The 20,892-nt window shown below is 42.6% G+C and overlaps 1 protein-coding gene across 2 annotated transcripts in view; it reads left to right on the top strand.

Moving 5' to 3' along the window:
- The first annotated feature begins 15,765 nt into the window (after positions 1–15,765).
- MAK (male germ cell associated kinase) overlaps positions 15,766–20,892 on the top strand; it is a 33,121-nt gene continuing 27,994 nt past the window's right edge. For both annotated transcript variants that reach the window (XM_054381654.1, XM_054381653.1), the window contains exons 1-6: positions 15,766–15,866; positions 16,507–16,561; positions 17,452–17,573; positions 18,398–18,477; positions 19,278–19,410; positions 19,502–19,673. In XM_054381654.1, coding sequence (XP_054237629.1) covers positions 15,766–15,866; positions 16,507–16,561; positions 17,452–17,573; positions 18,398–18,477; positions 19,278–19,410; positions 19,502–19,673 — 663 coding nt within the window. The remainder of the gene's footprint in view (positions 15,867–16,506; positions 16,562–17,451; positions 17,574–18,397; positions 18,478–19,277; positions 19,411–19,501; positions 19,674–20,892) is intronic.

The raw sequence follows: 20,892 nt of genomic DNA, 5'->3' as shown, positions 1-20,892 counted from the left end.
ATGCTGGCAGATTCTGTCTACAGCCTCTTTATCTTCATGAATGTGAAATGTTCGGAAGCATTACAAACAGCACCAACAACTGACAGACACAAGGTTCCAGTAACAGAATTTAGGCTTAAATGTTGGGAGACCTGAAAGGAGGTTGTAGTGAAGTGGTTTTCTCTCAAGTAACAGGCAATAAGACAAGAGGAAGCAGCCTCAAATTGCACCAGGGGAGGTTTAGGTTGGATATTAGGAAAAATGTCATCTCTGAAGGAGTTGTCAAGCACTGGAACAGGCTGCCCAAGGCAGGGGTGGAGTGACCACCCCTGGAGGGATTTAAACAAGGTGTAGATATGGTTCTGAGAGACACAGTTTGGTAATGACCTGGCAGTGCTGGGTTAATGCTTTGACTTGTTGATTAAATTCTTTTCCAATGAAACTAATTCTATGCACTGATTTAGAGAAGGACATGAAACTCAGTAAGTTTCTTGTATTATGCTTTTATTACAGCGCTGGACACAGGTAGGATCTCTCCAAAAGACCTGTGTGTTGAAAGAGATTTCAGTACAAACTTATATAGTCCATGTTTCTTATCTTATTCGGAAATATATCAATGTGAAAATAACAGAGGGATGTTGAGGTTTACACAGGCAACCCTGTTTCCTCCTGTCTATACAAAGGTTATCTATCTAAAGATGACAGGGGATGGCCATATTTCACAGAATGTCAAAGGTTATCTATACAGGGGATGGAAGTCCTGGTTCCTGTTTGTTGGGCTTTTCCTTCTTTTCTTCAATCATTTCCCCCCTTTCTACCATCCAATAGTATATTCCTATACTATATTTTCTTAAAATAATTTCCAGTTTCCAACTCATGCCTAAGTTTATCATTTTTATACCTCTCATATGATTTCACATCACTCTTTCCAATACACATAATTACCTTAATCAAGACTACTATTAATACTATTAATATGATAATCATTACAATTCCTACTAATAATTGTTTAAGCCAGAAAATGTTGGGCATCCACGAGGTTAACTTCTCCCAGAGGTTTGAAAATCCGTATGATATATCATCCCTGCTCACTTCATGGAATACCTTACTTTGTTCCCATATTTTTGCAAGTCCATTTCTATCTTCTTTTCCTCATTTACATATGTGCAACAACTATCATTCACTATTGTGCATAGTCCTCCTTCTTTGGCAAATAAAATATCCAGAGCGTATTTAAACTGTCCTGTAATTTTATGCAGACTCTCTATTTCCTTCTGCTCTGCACGAATGGCATCCTCAGTTGCTGCAAGGGCAATCTCCATACTGGCTGAGATATTCACTATAGCCTTTTCTAATTCACTCACTCCTATCATAGGAATCAGCCATCTGACAAAACTATGGAATCCCGTCGGTCTCTCTATTAGTGGGTTCAGTACTCTTTTACCCTTCTCCAGGGACTTCTTACAATCCCTGTAGTTATTTCATTATGTATTGTATACTGTGGGATCAATTGTCCCCCTACACAATGTCCTTCCCAGTTCTCTGGCAAGCTCTTTCGTGCATATCCATCTCCACACAGCCACCACCAACCTGGAGCCATCTTACACTGATTCAAATATGATTGCTTTTTAAAATCATAATACTGTTTTAGCCTCCTCTTGAGTTCTCTAAATTTTCCTATTTTAGTAGTATTTATGCAACTTGGTAACTCAAAGATTTTTAAAAAATGCCTATTCCCAAATGGGAATCTGGTAATATTTCTGTCAGTACATCTTGCATATGCTTTAATTTCTTGTTTCTCATCCCAAGGTAAAAGTTCATATTTAGGTCCCTTTTCTCCGTTCCCCATTCCGTATTGGCATGTAAGATCTGAAAAATCTTTCCCTACTTTAACTTCAAATGTCCAATTCTTATGAGGTATTCCATAAAGTGGCACTTCTAATTGATCAGTTGGGAGAGTAGTACATAACCAACATGACTCTAGCTTAAACCCTAAAGTTATATTTCTCATTACTTGTACATACAAATTATTATCCCACGCTACCACTATTACTATTTTAAGTAACAGCAGATAAGTAAACATTATTGACGAGTTATTCTCAACTTCAAATCTCCCAGCTCTTCTGCTTTCCAAGGGCTGCCTTTTGCCTTCTTTACTCGCGTGTGATGTATCCAAGCAGCTTGCTCTCTGATTTTGATAGCTGTGAAGGATATCAGCAACACTTGATATGGTCCTGTCCACTTGGGTTCCAGGGGATTTTCTGAAAGAGATCTAACATAGACATAATCTCCAGGTTCTACATCATGAACTGGTTTGTCTAGTCCCCTCACATTGGTTCCAATCACTTGTTTGTTAATCATGTTTAAATTCTTATAAATCTGTTGAACATACCTATTCAACATTTCTTCTCTGAACTGCCCTGGTTCAGAAGGATTCATTGTTCCCACCACATAGGGTCTTCCAAATAGAATTTCAAATGGACTTAACCTCTCCTTAGTCCTTTGCTTAGTTCGAATTCGCAGCAGGGCAATTGGTAATGCTTGCGGCCAAGGGAGTTTTGCCTCCTGTCCAATTTTTATTATCTGATTCTTAATTAAATGGTTCATTTTCTCCACCTGTCCACTTGAGCGTGGATTGTAAGGAGTGTGGAGTTGCCAATCAATTCCTAAGATTTTACTTATTTGTTGTACTACCTTGGCCACAAAATGTGATCCTCTATCTGAGGAAATAGTAGCAGGCACCCCAAACCGGGGTATTATTTCTTGTAACATTATTTTGGTAACCTCCCGAGCTTTGTTTGTGCGACAGGGAAATGCTTCTGGCCAACCAGAGAAGGTGTCAGTAAGTACCAAAAGATATCTATATCCCCCCTTTCTTGGAAGTTCAGTGAAATCAATTTGCCACTGTTGTCCTGGATAATTTCCTCTACTAATCTGTCCAAGCTTGACTTCTTTCGCCACCTTGGGGTTGGCCCTAAGACATACTTCACATTGTCGAGTTACCTGCTCTACAGTTGTGTACAATTTTCGTGCTATGCACTCCTGAACCAATTTTCGATACAGAGCTTCAGCTCCCCAGTGAGTTTTTCCATGTTCCATCTGAACAAATGCCCAAAGGAGGTTACTAGGTATGACTAATTTCCCATCCGGTGTCCTAGCCCATCCTTTCTCTATCCTAGTCCCTAAAAGATCCTTAATTAATTTCTGATCTTCTGTGTTATACACAGGCTCTGGTTCCTTTTGCTCAATTGTCAGTTTACCATCTGGGACCAAAACAAATTCTGCCACCTCTTTCCCCTCCCTGGCTACTGTTTTAGCCGTTTTGTCTGCCAACCGGTTACCTCTTTCTTGACCACTGTTTCCCTTTTGGTGTGCTCTGCAGTGCATTATAGCCACTTTGCTTGGTTTCTGTACTGCTTCCAATAACCTCAATATTTCTTCTGCATGCTTAATGCCTTTTCCTTGGGTTGACAATAGTCCTCTCTCCTTCCAGATGGCTCCATGGGCATGCACTACTCCAAAGGCATACTTGGAGTCTGTCCATATGTTTGCCCTTTTTCCTTGAGAGAGCTCCAAGGCTCTAGTCAGAGCAATTATTTCCGCCTTTTGGGCAGAAGTGTTACCTGGTAGTGCTTCTGCCTCAATCACCTCTTCTTCTGTAGTTATAGCATACCCAGCCTTTCTTTCTCCCTGGATCACAAAACTGCTTCCATCAGTATACCAGTTATGATCTGCCATCTCCAGGGGTTCTTCCTTCAGGTCAAGTCTGCTGGAGTAAGTGGCCTCGATTGTTTCCAAACAGTCATGGATTACTGATTCTCCATTACTTCCCTGGAGGAAAGAGGCTGGATTGACAACATTAGTGACTTTGATCTCCACATCATCCTGCTCCACTAATATAGCCTGGTATTTAAGGAATCGTTGTGGAGACAACCAGTGTCCCCCTTTGGCTTCCAGCACAGCAGAGACTGTATGTGATACCAGGACTGTGATCTTCTGTCCCATTGTGAACTTGCGGGACTCCTGAATGTTGACTGCAACTGCAGCCACAGCCCTCAGGCATCCTGGCCATCCTTTGCTTACCTCATCCAGTTGTTTAGAGAGGTATGCCACTGCTCTTCGATAGGGTCCTAAAGTTTGTGCGAGGACCCCAAGTGCTATTCCCTGACTTTCATGGGAATATAACAAAAAGGGTTTAGTGACATCAGGTAGGCCTAGTGCTGGTGCCCTCATCAGTTCCCTTTTTAAAGTGTGGAAGGCTTGTTTAGCTTCTCCGTTCCATTGCAGAGCCCTGTCAGCCTTCCTCAATAATTCATAAAGAGGTTTGACAAACAGGCCGTAATTATAAATCCACAGCCTACACCAGCCTGTCATTCCCAAGAAGGTTCGGAGTTCTTTTACTGTGTTGGGAAGTGGAATGGAGCATATGGCTTCCTTCCTTTCAGGGCCCAGTACTCGTTGTCCCGCAGTCAGTTCATATCCCAAGTAAGTTACTTGCTGCTGTACTATTTGGGCCTTTTGTGGGGAGACTCGATACCCATTAAGTCCCAGAAAATTTAACATACTCACAGTCCACTTTTCACATTCTTCTGTGGTTCGAGTTGCTATCAAGATATCATCTACATACTGTAGTAGGACTCCATCTCCTTCTGGCTGATCCCACTTCTCCAATTCTTTTGCCAGTTGATTTCCAAAAATAGTGGGGCTGTTTTTAAATCCTTGGGGCAACACTGTCCAGGTCAGTTGGCATTTTCTGTTAGTTTCTGGATTCTCCCATTCAAAAGCAAACAGTGACTGACTTTCAGGGGCCAGAGGTAGGCAGAAAAAAGCATCTTTTAAGTCCAGGACGGTAAACCATTCTAACTCTGTCCTTAATCGAGTTAAGAGAGTGTATGGGTTTGCTACTACCGGATGAATGTCCCTCGTAATTTTATTTATGGCCCTTAGATCCTGCACTAGCCGATACCCTCCTGTGGGTTTCTTCACGGGCAAAATTGGGGTGTTGTATGATGATTCACATTCTGTTAACAGCCCATATTTTATAAATTTTTCTATAATGGGCAAAATTCCTTCCCTATCTTTTCTCCTTAAAGGATATTGCTTTATCCTGATTGGTTGGGCTCCAGGTTTAAGATCTATTGTTATCGGTAAAGCATTTTTGGCCCTTCCAGGATGCTCAGTGTCCCAAACTCCAGGATATACCTGATCTTTTATACTTTCTATTATTTTGTTTTCATCTCGTTGAGGGCTCATTAGTGCAAGACTTAAAACCTCAATTAACTGTTCCTCCCTTACCCTAAATTCTACCTTCCCCTTATTAAATTTAATTTCAGCTCCCAATGCTTCTAACAAGTCCCTTCCTAGTAATGACTTTGGGGCATTTGGCATATATAAAAACTTATGTAAGCCCCAGATTTTACCATATTTATATTTAAGAGGTTTAAAAAAATATGCCTTCTCAGTTTGACCTGTAGCCCCTACCACAGAAACATAGCTCTCATCCAAAGGTAGCAAAGCTTCATTTAAGACTGAAAAGGTTGCTCCTGTATCAACCAGAAACTCCAATTTCTTTTCCTTTTCCCCTAGCCTTATTACAACCAGAGGGTCTGCCAGGGTAATTCCCTCCGGTCCCCCCTAATCAACCTCTTCCAGCTGTGCCTGTACCCTATTTTTCTTTTTCCTTTCTGGACATTCTCTTTTCCAATGTCCCTTCTTCCTACAGATTGCACATTGATCCTTTTCCAACCGTGCCCTGGTAGGCCCTTTAGTTTCCCTATTTTCCTGCAACGCTGCCACCAACATCCTTTTTTCTTTTCTTCTATTCTCTTCTTCCCTGTTAGAGAATACCCTCCATGCTACATCCAAAAGTGCCTCCAAATCCCTTCCCTGTGGAGCTGGCAATTTTTGCAACTTCTTTCTGATATCACCAGCAGATTGCCCAATAAATAATGATACCAGTTGTTGTGTACCTACTTCTGACCCAGGGTCAAGAGAGGTTTTTTTCCTCATGACCTCCCTCAGCTTATCTAGGAATTCTGAGGGTGATTCACCAGGCCCTTGTCTGACTGAGTATAATACAGACCAGTTAATTGTTTTCGGGATGGCTTTTTCCATTCCCCTGGCTATAAATTCCCTGTACTCTTCCAGTCTAGTTCTTTGCAGGGCATCATTTGTATTCCATCCCGGATTTTGGAGTGGAAATACATCCCCTATATTCGCTCCCCCTCCCCGAGTTTGTATTCTTTCTGTTGCTATTTCTAATCCGTGTCTTTCAATTAATTGTTTTTCTGTTTCAGTCATTTGTTCCAGTAATAACTGGATATCATCCCAGTCTGGGTTATGCTGCCTGATCATAAATCGAAAATGAGTAGCTGTCCCAGTAGGGTCATTACGATAATTTTTAGCCTTTTTCCTCCAGCTATCCAAATCCTGGCTTGTAAAAGGTACCTTAATCCAGACTGGGTCACCCTCTGGCCCTACTGCTTGTCGCAGAGGGGTCTGAATGGGTAGCTGGGAAGCCAGGGCAGTTACTTGTTGTCTTCGGGTCCTTCTTGCCACTGGGCTTCCCAGAGCCTGGGTTGTGGAGCTAACTCCAGTGTCACTATCAGAATCACTGCTGTTACCAGGACCCTCTATGTTATCTCCTGGACCTGCTGTCACTACCCCTTGCAGTTTTCCTGGGGGGTGATAAAACTCAGGCAGGTCTTTCGGGTCCTCAAGTTTAAGGCATCTCTGCCCTATGCTGCATGCAGAACAACACCTTTTCAAATGTGCCTGCCTCTTGTTCTTAGCCTTATTTTCCTTCTCAAGGGCCAAAACTAGTGGATCTGAGGGAGCTCTTATACCACAGTCCCTTTGAAGATCAGGATGTTCTCGGAGATAGAAAAACATGTCAGCATATATTGACTCTTCCCATTTTTGTTTTCCTCTTAAAAACAACATCAATTGCAATAAAGTGTTATACTCTAGGCTCCCATTTACAGGCCATTTTTCTCCATCACCTAACTTATATAATGGCCACCACCGGGTACAAAATTTAATTAGGGTCTGTTGTTTTGTCGACCCTCCTGGAGTGCCTCCAATTTCATCCCAGTGGGCAAGTATACAACCAAGTGGGGTATGTTTTGGGATCTCACTGCTTTGTCTGCCCCCCATTCTACACAATACAGCACAGTACTGGCTTTTTACAACACACAACAAATACAATTATGACAAAATGACCGGTCCCAAACATACAATTATTGGCCACACTTCCATTCGTTCATTCGCTTTGTCCCTCTCTGGCCGTCCTCCTCGCGGAGAAACGGACCCGCAGATTGGGACTCCCTCTCGCTTCGTAGATTTTCTACGTCTCAGTCACACACACTCAACCACACACTCAAATTATAAACAGTGTTCATAATACTTTAAGTCCTTTAGGAACCCCCCTGGTTCCAACTGGTACACTTAAAATATAAACAATATTTTAAGTCCCTTTAGGAACCCCCCTGGTTCCAACCTGTATACTTAAAATATAAACAATATTTTAAGTCCCTTTGGACCCCCCTGGTCCAACCTAAGAGCTCTTTTCCCTAGGGGTGGCAATAAATGCTCCTCTCCCGCGCAGGGCGTCCCTCTGCGACTTACGGATACGACCCCTCCTCTTTTAATAAAAGCATACCTTCTCTCCGTCAGCAGTCTTGTCTGTTCCTGCGGTGATCTGGTGAGTAGAGGAGCTCTACTCGAGAATCTCTCGGGGGCGCCCTGAGAGGTCCTGTTCCTCAACAGGTCCCGCAGCCAAACAGAGTTGTCCTGCCGCGGTCGCCAAAATGATTTAGAGAAGGACATGAAACTCAGTAAGTTTCTTGTATTATGCTTTTATTACAGCGCTGGACACAGGTAGGATCTCTCCAAAAGACCTGTGTGTTGAAAGAGATTTCAGTACAAACTTATATAGTCCATGTTTCTTATCTTATTCGGAAATATATCAATGTGAAAATAACAGAGGGATGTTGAGGTTTACACAGGCAACCCTGTTTCCTCCTGTCTATACAAAGGTTATCTATCTAAAGATGACAGGGGATGGCCATATTTCACAGAATGTCAAAGGTTATCTATACAGGGGATGGAAGTCCTGGTTCCTGTTTGTTGGGCTTTTCCTTCTTTTCTTCAATCAGCACATGCACAGAAATAATACTGAAATTATTTAAACATCAGCTCCTTTGCTTGTGCCAGGTATCTTACAAGTGACAGTAATCAGACTAGAAAATACAGAATCACGGAATGGTTAAAGTTGGAAGGGACCTTAAAGACCATTTGGAAAAAAGAAACCAAGAACATTGTTGTAAGAACTTCCCAGACAAAAGCATTAAAGCAGCTGTAGCCTCCTTCCCTTCCACATTCTCAGCTCCCTGGGGAAGACACTAGAGTTTCATAAGGGAGTCTTACAGGCCATGGAACATTCAGGCGCGAAAGGCCAGCAAGATCCCAGTAAGCTTCACACAAGCCTGAAAGATGGCAGGCAGCTTCACTTAGGCTCAGGGCCCTGAAGAGGAGAGCAACGAGAGGGCCAGCTGCGGAGATTTGGTGGCAGCTCCACACAAGGAGGAAGCCCATTGCTGGGACCAGAGGACAGCCAGGGAATAAGGCTCAGTTGAAGAGAGGGACACGAAAGGATGCAAAGGCAAGTAGGAGACATCGGAGTGTCACAGGGCCACCACTGCACCATTTACAGTGGAGAGGTACTTCCATACATGTAATATACCTATGTAACAGTGTTTAAACACCTCTTTACAGGTGAATGCATGGTTAAACACTTGGCTATGTATGATTAACTCCTGCTGAACCTCTGCTGGAATTCTGCCTGTGTGGGTGATGATATCTTCTCCTTCTCACATCCAAGTCTCACTTTTGATCTTAATTTGACCTGGGAGGTACCTCTGATGTTTTTATTTTAATAAAGGAAACGGACATATTCTGTTACAGAAAATATGATGTTATTTTCTTGTATTTCCATGTCAGCAAACTATGTGTGAGTGGTCAAATCCTTTGGATTCCAGAAAACCGCTTCCCATAGCTCCACGTTCCACCCAGTTGACTTGAGGCAGAATCAATCAATCTGTCAACAAGGCTTAAACCATCACAAAGTTACCACACCAGTGGAAAAAAAAAAAAAAAAAAGTGTAATTACAACGGTACAACAGCTTCCCCTTTTTCTCAACAAGCATGAGATGTCAGCTTGGAGATGCAGAAGTGAGTTTTAAAATTCAAAAAAATTTCCAACCTTTCCCTCCACAGTACCACTAGCAGTCACTGTGTAGAAAAGAACTTTTCCTGTCCCTCACCCTCAAAACCATTAAAAAATAATGTCGAGCCCTAATGCTTAAAATGAGGCTTTGCTGTCAAAATTTTCCTCTCAGATACTGAATGTGGCCTTTTAACACAGTGGAGAAACAAAGATAACAAAGGACCTGGTTATTTTTATAATACAAATATATATCTAGTACATGGAACATTTAAGTTCCCCCCTGCATCAATATTATCAATGTGTATTTTAATAAATTTCTGGGAAGGAGAAGGGGAAGGGGAAAAGGAAGGGGAAAAGATCTTCAGACTTCATTATAGCTATCGGTCTTACATACATCTGATATGGTCACAACTCCATGCAATGCTGCAGGCTTGGGGAAAGCTGATGGGGATGGAAAGCTTGGGGATGGAAAGCTGAGCGCAGGAAAAGACCTGAGGGGGTGGCTGACGGCCAGCTGCGGATGACCCAGCAGCGTGCCCGGATTGCCGGTGTGCCCCCCGAGCTCCCACTGCGCGCCGCCCACCCTCTGCACGCCAAGTGCCCCTCTGCGCACGGCCCTCCTGCATCGCGCTCACACGCCACCGCGCGCACACACACCCCGCGTCCCGCAGGGCTCTCCCGCCCGCGCGCCAAACCGCTATCACCGCTACAAAAGGGGCGCGGCCAAGCGTAGGCTCCTCCTGCCTCCGCCCCGCTTGGCCCGCGCTGTCGCCCCGGCGACGCGGGAGAGCGGCCCGGCGGCGGCAGGAGAAGGAGGAGGAGGAAACTGTGGCGGCCGCCCCTAACGTCCGCAGTGCCGTAGTGAGTGGGCGGCCGCGTTCGGGGGTGGTGGGTGTCCGGAGCGGGTGTCCGTGTCTCCTGGGGCCGGCTTCAGTGTCCTACGGGGATGAAAGAGCTGCTGGTTTAGGTTGGAGTGAGAGCGGCCCGGCGCCCGTCCTCCCAAATGGTTATTATCCCTCCCGTCAGGCCCGGTCACGGGTGGTCTCATAAGATCGCAGGATGTTAGGGGTTGGAAGGGAACCTTCGAAGATCATCGAGTCCAACCCCTCTGCCAGAGCAGGACCATAGAATCCAGCACAGGTCGCACAGGAACACATCCAGATGGGGCTGGAAAGTCTCCAGAGAAGGAGACTCCACAACCTCTCTGGGTAGCCTGTTCCAGTGCTCCGTGACCCTCACAGTGAAGAAGTTCCTCCTCATGTTGAGGTGGAACCTCCTGTGCTGTAGTTTATATCCATTGCCCCTTGTCCTATCACAGGATGCAACTGAGCAGAGCCTGTCCCCTCCCTCTCGACACCCAGCCCTCAGATATTTATAAACATTTATTAAATCCCTTGTCAGTCTTCTCTTCTCCAGACAAGAAGACTAAAAAGCCCCAGGGCTCTCAGCCTCTCTTCATGGGGTCCTCTTCCCAGGAGGATCTCAGGACTCAACATGCAAAGCCCTGACAGCCTGAAAGGTTAATGAGAGAAGGTGAATTTTAATTGATGAGAACCACGGTGAGACTTCCATGCTGGCCAACCTTGAGTTGCATAGCCTTAATAAGTGAGAGGAGACTTGTGCCCCCTTTTCTATCACAAGAATATATTAAGGGGGGTCACACTCTTGGGACATGAATGAGTGTCATCAAGTGAAGCTAAAATTTGTGTGGCAACAGGCATATATTAAACCTTAGAGTGGTGTGGAGGTGTTGAAAGATGAGACTAGTCTGTATTCCCTCTGGACGCTGCCCCAGGCTGGAGACTTGAAAGTTAAGCAGCAGATCTCACTGAAACCATTACTGCCTTGCACTGCTCATTGCACTGCAGGAAGAGGTTTCAGGGCAATGGGAGGGGGTAACCTGTCTGCTAACCTGGCTGGCATCCAGGCAGGTCACTGCTGAAACATCCTGAAGAACTGGCTGTGGACTGTTATTGTTTGAAACAAAAACTGGCTTGCAACAAAACAAGGGACAATATTTACAGCAAATTGAAGTTATTTCTTTATGCCCCATCCTGAATGCCTGATACAAGTGAGTGAAACAATATCTTAGACTTTTCAAGAGACACTTAAAAATTATTAAGGCAGTTTATTTGAAAGTATGGATATTTATTGCCAATATTGGCTAAGAAAGTCAACAGCACCCTCACCTGTATCAGGAATAGTGTGACAAAGCAGGACCAGAAAAGTGGTTGCTAACTGTACTCAGCACTGATGAGGCCACACTTTGAGTGCTGGGTTCAGATGCTGAGGTGCTGGAGCGAATCCAGAGAAGGACAGTAAAGTTGGCAAAAGATCTGGAGAATAGGTCTTGTGAGGAGCAACTGAGGGAACTGGGGTTGTTTAGCCTGGAGAAAAGGAGGCTGATGCACTCTTTGCACTCTCTACAAGTCCTTTGCACTCTCTACAAGTCCTTGAAAGGTTGTGGTGAGGTGGGATTTGGTCTCTTTTTCCTAATAACAAGGGACAAAATAAGATAAAATGACCTGAAGTTGCACCAGGGAAGGTTAGATTGGATATTAGAAGAAAGTTCTCCACTGAAAAGGTTCTGAAATACTGAAACAGGCTGCCCAGGGAGGTGGTTGACTCACCATCCTGTGGGGTGTTTAAAAGATTCACAGATGAGCTGCTGAGAAACATGGGTTAGCACCTGACTTGGTAGAGTTAGATAATGGTTGGCCTTGATGATCTTAAAAGTCATTCCCAAACAAAACACTTCTATTGTTAACTTCTTGCTTGCAGTCATGCTTTTAAATAACTGCTAGTCTTTGATTAATGGATTTATAGTTAATCTTGAGAACTGGATCCACCTGCCGTGGGACTAGATTACTGTCAGCTTTAGTAATACACAGTTACCCCAAAAAAGGTTTTGTAGGAGCAATTTCACTGCTCTCAGGATTGATCATTAAGAGCAGCACCATGCCCTGTGAATGGCTTGGGTAGTCGCAGCAGTTATTGCAAACAGGTTGGTGGTGAACTTGTGTTGTACGTGTATTTCTTTATGGGTCTGGGAGCTCTTTGTTGGGTCATTTAGCCTAGTTTGTGTTTTAATTTGAGAGCAGCATGTTCAGCATGCAAATGTAGAGCTTTTGGTAATGCCTGATGCTTGTGAGGCAGAAACGCAGACAATTTGCCCTAATTTGTTACATTTTGTAACATAATTCAAGCATCTAAAGTAATTTAAACTTTGTGTTAGTGCTTAAAACTCCAGTGATACAGTAAAAGTGAAAATTTGCTGAAACTATGTATCTCTTGTTCTGATTCTCTAAATTGCCACAAATTGCTAGAGTCTTTTGAGCTATTAGATTTTGCCCTCTATTTGTCCCCTGCTTTAATCCTTCCTTAATCCTGTGTGATGAGATTATGGGCAGTATGTCACAAAGAGTATAAAACAAGCTGTTGTTTACAGTAGGATTTCTCTTTTCAGGCTCCTAGTACAGTTTTACATTTTAGAGTTTCATATTGCTGAGGGAATAATATAAATGCTTTAGGATGGGAAAGACCACTTCAGAGGCTTGCATTAACCATCGAAGCTAGGCAGAGCCCTGACTTATCCCCAGGTTGGTACAAAAGGGCCTTTATGGGCTGGGGCCAGTGGTATGAGGTTCAACAAGGGAAACAGTGGCTGGAAACTGCCTGATGATGGAAATGGATCTGGGAATGTAAGTCAGCAGCTGACTGAGTATAAGCAAGCATATCCCCAGGTGGCCAAGAAGGCCAACAGTATCTTGTCTTGTATCTGGAATTGTCCTCCTGTACTCAGTACTGATAAGGTCGTACCTCAAACACTGTGTTCAGTTTTGGGGTCCTCACTATAAGGAGAACATTGAGGTGCTGGAGGTGCTGAAATCTTTCTAAAGAAGAGCAACAAAGCTGGTGAAGGGTCTAGAGCACAAGTCTTACGAGGTGTGACTGAGGGAACTGGGGTTGTTTAGCCTGGAGAAAAGAAGGCTTGGGGGAGACATTCTCACTCTACAACTACCTGAAATGAGGCTGTAGCAAGGTGGGGGTCAGTCTCTTCTCCCAGGTAACAAGTAATAGGACAAGAGAAATGGCCTCAAAGTGTACCAGGGGAGGTTTAAGTTGGATATAAGGAAAAATGTCTTCTCTGAAGGGGTTGTCAAGCTGTCCAGGCAAGTGATGGAATCACGTGTGATACCTACAGTCTTTTTATTTTTTTTTCACTGCATTTGGTACGTTTTCAGTTGGTGATGTCTCACTATAAGAGTTCTCTCATTTGCCTTTTTTATTAACACTAAGTGACCAAGACAACTCTTTCGTGAGAGTCATTAGTAGACTGGTCTGGCACGCACCACTGTAGCGGTGAAGGTATGCGGAATGTATGACGGTACTTCAAGGTTGTTGTTGGGGAATGTAGTTTTCACACCTGGCCATGTGCATTTCCATTGAGCAATTTTGACACTTCTACTTGACTATTGAAGGGGTGTTCTCCAAGGGTCAGTACTGGGCCCAGTCTTGTCCAGCATTTTCATCAATGACCTGGAAGAAGGGACAGTGTACCCTCAGGAAGTTGACTGATGTCACAAAACTCTGAGGAGTGGCTGACACACCATCAGGCTGCGTAGGGTCCTGCACCTAGGGAGGAATAAGCAGTGCACCAGTACAGGTTAAGAGTTGACCTGGAAAGCAGCTCTGTGGAGAAGGACCTGGGAGTGCAGGTGGACGAGTTCACCACAAGCCAGTAATGTATGCTCATGGCCAAGAAGGCCAAATGGAATCTGGAGTGCATTAAGTATAGTGTGGCCAGCAGTTTGAGAATCACAGAATTGTGGGAATTGGAAGGGACCTCTGGAGATCTAGTCCAGCACCCCTGCTAAAGCAGGTTAACCTAGATCAGGTTGCATAGGATTACACCTAGGCAGGTTTGGAATCTCTCCAAAGGAGACTCCACAACCTCTCTAAGGCATCATGTTCCAGTGCTACAGCACTCTCATAGGAAAGAAGTTTTTCTTTGGGTTCAGGTGGAACCTCTTGTGTTCCAGGTTGTGCCAATAGCCCTAGTTCTAATTTTATTGTTGAATTTTGCCAGGTTAGTAAATATCAGGCCTGAGACTTCTTACTCACTGAATTTTGAGTTCCTTAATCAATTTTGACAGCCTGCAGCTAATTCTGGCATAATGACTACAGAATTGCATCCTGAATTCTGCATCTCCTGTAGAGGTAGGCTGACTGGATGCCAGTTGATTTGAGCTTTATTTGGCATTTCCAGACAGTAGAGGCAAAAGGTAGAGATGATGCTGGAAATTTGGTGAGCTGTCAATGATTTGTGTTCAAGCATTTGGGTTACAGTGATGGATGGTTATATTTTCCTGGGCCTAAATGGATGACTAATGTGAGTTTTCCTAAGTGCCATAAACTCAGGTTTTAGGACTGTGTCTGGTAGGCAGGTTAGAATTAGGATTTATGCACAGGACCTGTGGGAACTGGCTTTCATCTGTGTGGGTGATAGATAGAGATGTGTATAATGAAAGCTAAGGGTCAAATTCAAGTTTGGATAAGGATTCACATTAAGGCTGACACACTTACCATAGCACCCTGCACAAAATTTGGGTCCTTCTGTCCATTTCCCCAAACTTTGTCCTTGTATTGTTTGCAGGTTAGGAACCTGCTGCTGTCTGCATATTAAGCATAATGAGTTCTGTGGTGTCCACAGGACACCAGGCTTAAGCACACTTCTTTGTTTCTAGGGAATTAGGAAAGTAATCTTGCCTCTTCAGTCCCTGCTTTAAACCTCATTCTAGACTAAACACCTCCTGTAGTTTGAAGAATTTAAAGGAACATGTTATAGAATCATAGAATGGTTTGAGTTGGAAGAGACCATTAAAAGTCATCTAGTCCAACCCACCCAGCAGTGAGCAAGGACATCTTCGCCTAGATCAGGTTGTTTAGACTGCTGTCCAATCTGACCTGGAATGTTTCCAGCAATGGGGCATCTACTGGTTCTCTGGCCAACCTGTGCCAGTGTTTAACCACCCTCAGTGTAAAGAAAGATGACTTTATATCCAGCCTAAATCTCCCGTGTTGTAGTTTAAAACCATGACCCCTTGTCCTGTCACAACAGGCCCTGCTAAAAAGTGTGTCCCCATCTTTCTTATAGGCTCCCTGTTTGTACTGAAAGGCTGCATTAAAGACCACACGCACATTGAAGTGTTCTATTTAAAGAATGCATACAGATCTGGGGGGTGGTTTTCTTAGATACAAATAGTAGAGTGTCTCTTTTCTAAAGTACTGAAAAGTTATGTATTTCCCTATTTTATTTATTTGAAGGACCTATATGAGGATGACCGTGTTCTTCGGTCTCATAAATGTTATGTCTGGATCCCAAAGTAGCTGTAATGCGGAGGAGACTAATGAATGTCCTGCTCCGTTTTGAGAACACATTCACCAACATAAAACAGTCCAGAAGAAGATTTCACCAAGACAAAGAGGACAGAATCCATTAATAAAACAGAAGACATTTAGAACTGCTTAAACTTTTGGCTGTCTGGGTCTTAAGAAAAATGAACCGTTACACAATCATCAAACAACTAGGTGATGGCACCTACGGCAGCGTGTTGATGGGGAAGAGTGTCGAGTCAGGAGAACTTGTGGCTATCAAAAGGTATGCAACTCTAAGTTCAGTAAAGGAAAGCTTAAAGATTTTCACTTTTGACTTTATTGTTACCTTCCATCCATGTAGAATAGAAAAAAAAAATCATAAAATCAAATAAGGTTTGAAACATCTGCCAAGATCATCAGGTGAAACCATTAACCCAGCGCCTCCAAGTCCACTGCTGAACTGTGTCCCTCAGCACCACATGTACATGTTTTTTGAGTGCTTCCAGAGACATTTTTAACTAGATGAGGTTGCTCAGGGCCCCATCAAGTTTGACCTTAAATGTTTTAAAGGATGGGCCAAGTACAGCTCTCTGGGCAACCTGTGCCAGTATTTCACTACTCACATTGTAAAGAACTTCCTCCTAGCGTCCCTGGTGTTTTTAGAAATACCTTGTAGAGTCATGGCTGACTACTACTCTAAAAATCTGTTTGCAGTGATGAATCATCCAACAGTTAAATTTTTAGCAATTCCAAGAGTAGAGAGTTTGTTTTAAATTGTGTTGCTAAAGGGTATTCTAGAATGTTTTACATTGAGTTAAAAATACAGCTACAGCTATACTTGGAAAACAGCATTTAGATTTTTTTGGTCTAAAATGTTTCTGTGCTGTTCACTGAAAATACTTCCTCTTGGATTTGTATTTCAGAATGAAAAGAAAGTTCTACTCATGGGATGAATGTATGAATTTGAGAGAAGTCAAGGTAAAGTGGTGAGCACAGGACATTTAAAACTAAGTGTCCAAGCTTGAGGCCAAATTCTGAACTCTCAAAATGAGGGGTGACAGGTTCCACATAACCTGTGGAACACCTTGAGCTCCTGCTGCTTTTTGGAACATCCCACTATTCCCAAGCAGTGGCCATGCCTTGTAGCCAAGATTTTTATATTTGAGAGAAGATAGAGAGAATGATTCTGTGTACATGTTTCTGTGTTTTGTCATCCTGCGTTTTGATTTTACTGGCAGATTTCTTTGTGTATGCACAGTCTTTATATCTTGTATTTGAGGCATTTGTAGAGCAATGGAGTTTCAGTTTGTCAACTAGTACTTGATATCCTGGGTTTAAATTCCAAATCATCCCATACTTTGGGCATCAGATTTTCTATATGTACAAAACTCCCTAACAAAGGAGTGGAGTATCCTCAATTTAGGTTTAATTTATTGAAGATTGCCCATAATCAGTATCTCCAAGAAGAACAACCATAAGAGAATTTTTGTTCTTAAAAGTTTCATAGCAAAAAACAAAACAAAACCCCTGTGTTTTCTTAGTTCTGTAAGAAAAAGCTGTTAAAGGTTCAGAACTGTCTTTCTTTATACGGAATTAGGGGTTTATGTTAATCTGTACCCCAGCTATGATGTAGTTCCTAGAAATAGGTGGTTTAAGATACTGTTAAAATTGTTGGTGCTTTTGTTTTAAAAACATTTGTAAATGCTAGTTTATTGCTCTGTAAAACAGGTGACAAGATAAATGCAGACTATCAGATGGAGATGTCCTGTAAATCCAGTGCTAGAAACTTTTCATGTTAAAAATGTAGTTCTGGTAAGACATCAAGGTCATTGTGGATTTACCTGAAGCCACATTTTGCTCTGTTACAGTCTCTGAAGAAGCTGAATCATGCCAATGTAATCAAATTGAAGGAGGTTATACGAGAAAATGACCACCTCTACTTTGTGTTTGAATACATGAAGGAAAATCTCTATCAGTTAATGAAGGACAGGTATGTCTCTTTCACAGAACAAAAAGTGCCCCATTTTGCTTTATTTAATAATTTTTAGGTTAGATTGAAGAACACATTGGAATTCCTGGTTTTGGCTCTTGTTGCAGCCCCACTGATGTGAACACGAGTTGCTGCACCTGCTTATCTGAGGGTAGAATTCTGAATTGCTCTGCATTACAATATTGCATGTTGTAATGCTCTTGGAAAGAACAGTCTGTTCAGCTATTAACATGATAGTTTGCATGTGTTTGGTGTGTAGAGCCATGAGAGAAGTTCCAAATGCTACTTTTTTTCTTTATTAGCCTTCACTTTAACTTAGGAAGGATTGGATAAACATTCTTTGTTCTGCTTTTGGCCTAAGGTGGGGATGATCATCTGCATGTACATGCATGAAAGCTTATAAGGAAGACCTATGTATGGACTAATTGTGTGATGTTGCAATCTTGGACAAAACAGTACCTAGCAAGCCTTGCAAGGTGGACTTTGGAATAGGGCCTGCCTTTTCACTAATGTTTTTCTTTGTTGAATTCTTTTGCTTTGAATGTGTTTCCTTCAGATGTTGTCTTGCATCTTCTCTCTGATACTAGCTTCTCCAGAGAGGCAGGATCATTAACCTTGCTGCAGGGAAGTCCCTCTTCAGAACTTAGTGAAATTTAGGCTTGGCAACAGGTGAAGTTTGAAATGAGAGCTTGTTGCATCTGGCTTATTTGGTGTGCAGGAACTAATAAGTCTGTTTTTCATCTGTTTGTGAAGAAATACATGTGTTCTGAAGATACACTGATTTTTCTTTAATTATATGAAGTTGTTTATTTCTTTCTTTACAGAAACAAGTTGTTCCCTGAGTCAGTCATCAGAAACATGATGTATCAGATACTACAAGGGCTAGCTTTTATCCATAAACACGGTAGGTTTCATGCTGCAGCTTAACTGTGTTGTTCTTTGTTAGAAAATCAGATAATGCACAGTAATAGCATGAATAAAAATCCCTAGCAAAGGCTATTTGGCATCTCTAATAAAGATTATTCTTATCCATTTCAAATATGGTGAATTTTTAAACCATAGCTGAAGTTACGCTTTCTGGCAGCAACTGAGTTTCAATCAGATTTGTTTATATTCTAACAAGTATTGTGTATCAGTTAAACAGCAGAATTGATTTGCTGAACTACTTAACTGCTGTCCAGGTATTTGTGTGCTCAAACCAGCAAGCTTTATGTGCCTGCATTACTCATATTAGCATTCTTGAACAGAATTTTGCTGTCTTTTATATGCCTATGTCTGCAAATTCTTGTCATGATGATAAATAATCTAGTTAAAAATAATTCAAGGAATTCTATAAATTGAGTCACTGTGGCAGATGCTTAGTTTTCCATTATCCAAAACTGACAAAGCACTCATTGCTTTTGCAGAAGATCTTACTCTGAAATTGATTTGTTATTTGATATTGCTCCAGTAGCTGATACATTTTCCTTAGTGTGTTAATGATAGTTTACATAATTTTAAGAAAACTTGGTGTAATAATCACTGGATGGAAAATGTCTGTGCTTGTTTGGGGAAGAGTTGCTATTCTTTCATGTTGAGTTAAAACAATGAGCTTTGCTCTTCCAAAACATCCCTAAGCAACCTTTGGATTACTCTGTCAGAGGTTGCTGTTTAAGAAGTGGTGACACAATAATTTGCCATTCTTTTCTGTCTGCTCTTCCATAGGATTTTTTCATAGAGATATGAAGCCAGAAAATCTTCTATGCATTGGACCAGAGCTTGTGAAAATAGCAGACTTCGGGTTGGCAAGAGAGCTAAGGTCTCAGCCACCTTATACAGATTATGTATCTACCAGGTGGTAAGTATATTGAGAAGCTAATACATTATCTTGACTAATTACCTTTCTCTTACCATCTTAATTTATCTGTTCTTTCTTTCCATTGTCATAGGTACCGTGCTCCTGAAGTTTTGCTGAGATCATCTATTTATAGCTCACCTATTGATATGTGGGCAGTTGGCAGCATAATGGCTGAATTATACACCCTCAGACCACTTTTCCCAGGCACAAGTGAAGTAGATGAGATTTTCAAAATTTGCCAAGTCTTAGGGACTCCAAAGAAGGTAAGATTTAGGAAAACTCACCCAAACATATTTAAAACAAACAAAAGTTAAAGAAAATTATTATAAAATGTTGAATATTATCACAATGTCCTCATAGGTGATCTTAAAAATGTGGTTGGATGAGTGGGCAGCAAGATGAATTGAGAACTGGCTGAACAACAGACAGAGCTCTAGAGCATTGTGATCAGTGGTACAGAGTGTAGTTGGAGGCCTGTATCTCATGTTGCTCTGCAGGGTTCAGTGCTGTGTCCAGTCTTGTTCAACATCATCAGTGACCTGGATGAAGGGATGGAGTGTACCCTCAGGAAGCTGGCTGATAGTGCAAAACTGGAAGGAGTGGCTGACACACTATCAGGCTGTGCTGCCATTCAGCAAGAATGTGGACAGGCTGGAAAGCTGGGCAAAGGGGAATGTCTTGAAATTCAATAAGAGCAAGTGTGTGGCTCTGCACCTGGGGAAGAATAAACCCACACACCAGTGCAGGTTAGGGGTTGACCTGCTGGAAAGCAGCTCTGCAGAGAAGGACTTGGAAGTGCTGGTGGACAGCAAGTTAACCATGAGCCATTAGTGTGCCCTCCTGGAAAGGAGTGCAAACGGTATCCTGTGGTGCATTAAGAATAGTGTGACCAGCAGGTCAAAGGAAGTTCTCTGTCTCTGCCCTAGTGGGGCTATATCTGGAGTAATGTGCCCAATTTGAGAGGCAAGGAACTACTGGAGAGAATCCAGCAGAGAGCTACAAAGATGATGCGGGGACTGGAGCATTTGTATGACCAGGAAAGGCTTGAGAGACTTGGGGCTGTTTAGCCTGGAGAAGAGAAGACAGCCTGGATCTTACCAATATTTATCAATATCTAAAGGACATGGTTCAGAGAGATGGTGCCCAGTGATAGGACAAGGGGCAGCAGACACAAACTGGAACACAGGAAGTTCTGCTTGAACTTGAAGAAGAGACCTCTTTCCTGTGAGAGTGCCTGAGCACTGGAACAGGCTTCCCAGAGAGGTTGTGGAGTCTCTTTATCTGGAGAGATTTCAAAGCTACCTGGACACGATCCTGTGCAACCTGCTTTGGGTGACCCTGCTTTAGCAGAGGACGTGGACTAGGTGATCTTCAGAGGTCCGTTCCAGCTTCTACCATGCTGGGATTCTGCGACGTCTCTCAAACATACATATAAATTATTGTTATAGTAAGGTTTTCACAACTCTTGCTTTTAAACTTCCA

This window comes from Indicator indicator, chromosome 6, assembly GCF_027791375.1.
Source record: "Indicator indicator isolate 239-I01 chromosome 6, UM_Iind_1.1, whole genome shotgun sequence".
NCBI lineage: Eukaryota > Metazoa > Chordata > Aves > Piciformes > Indicatoridae > Indicator > Indicator indicator.
Note: the sequence above shows the minus strand (reverse complement) of the source record. Positions and strands in the feature narration are given on the sequence as shown.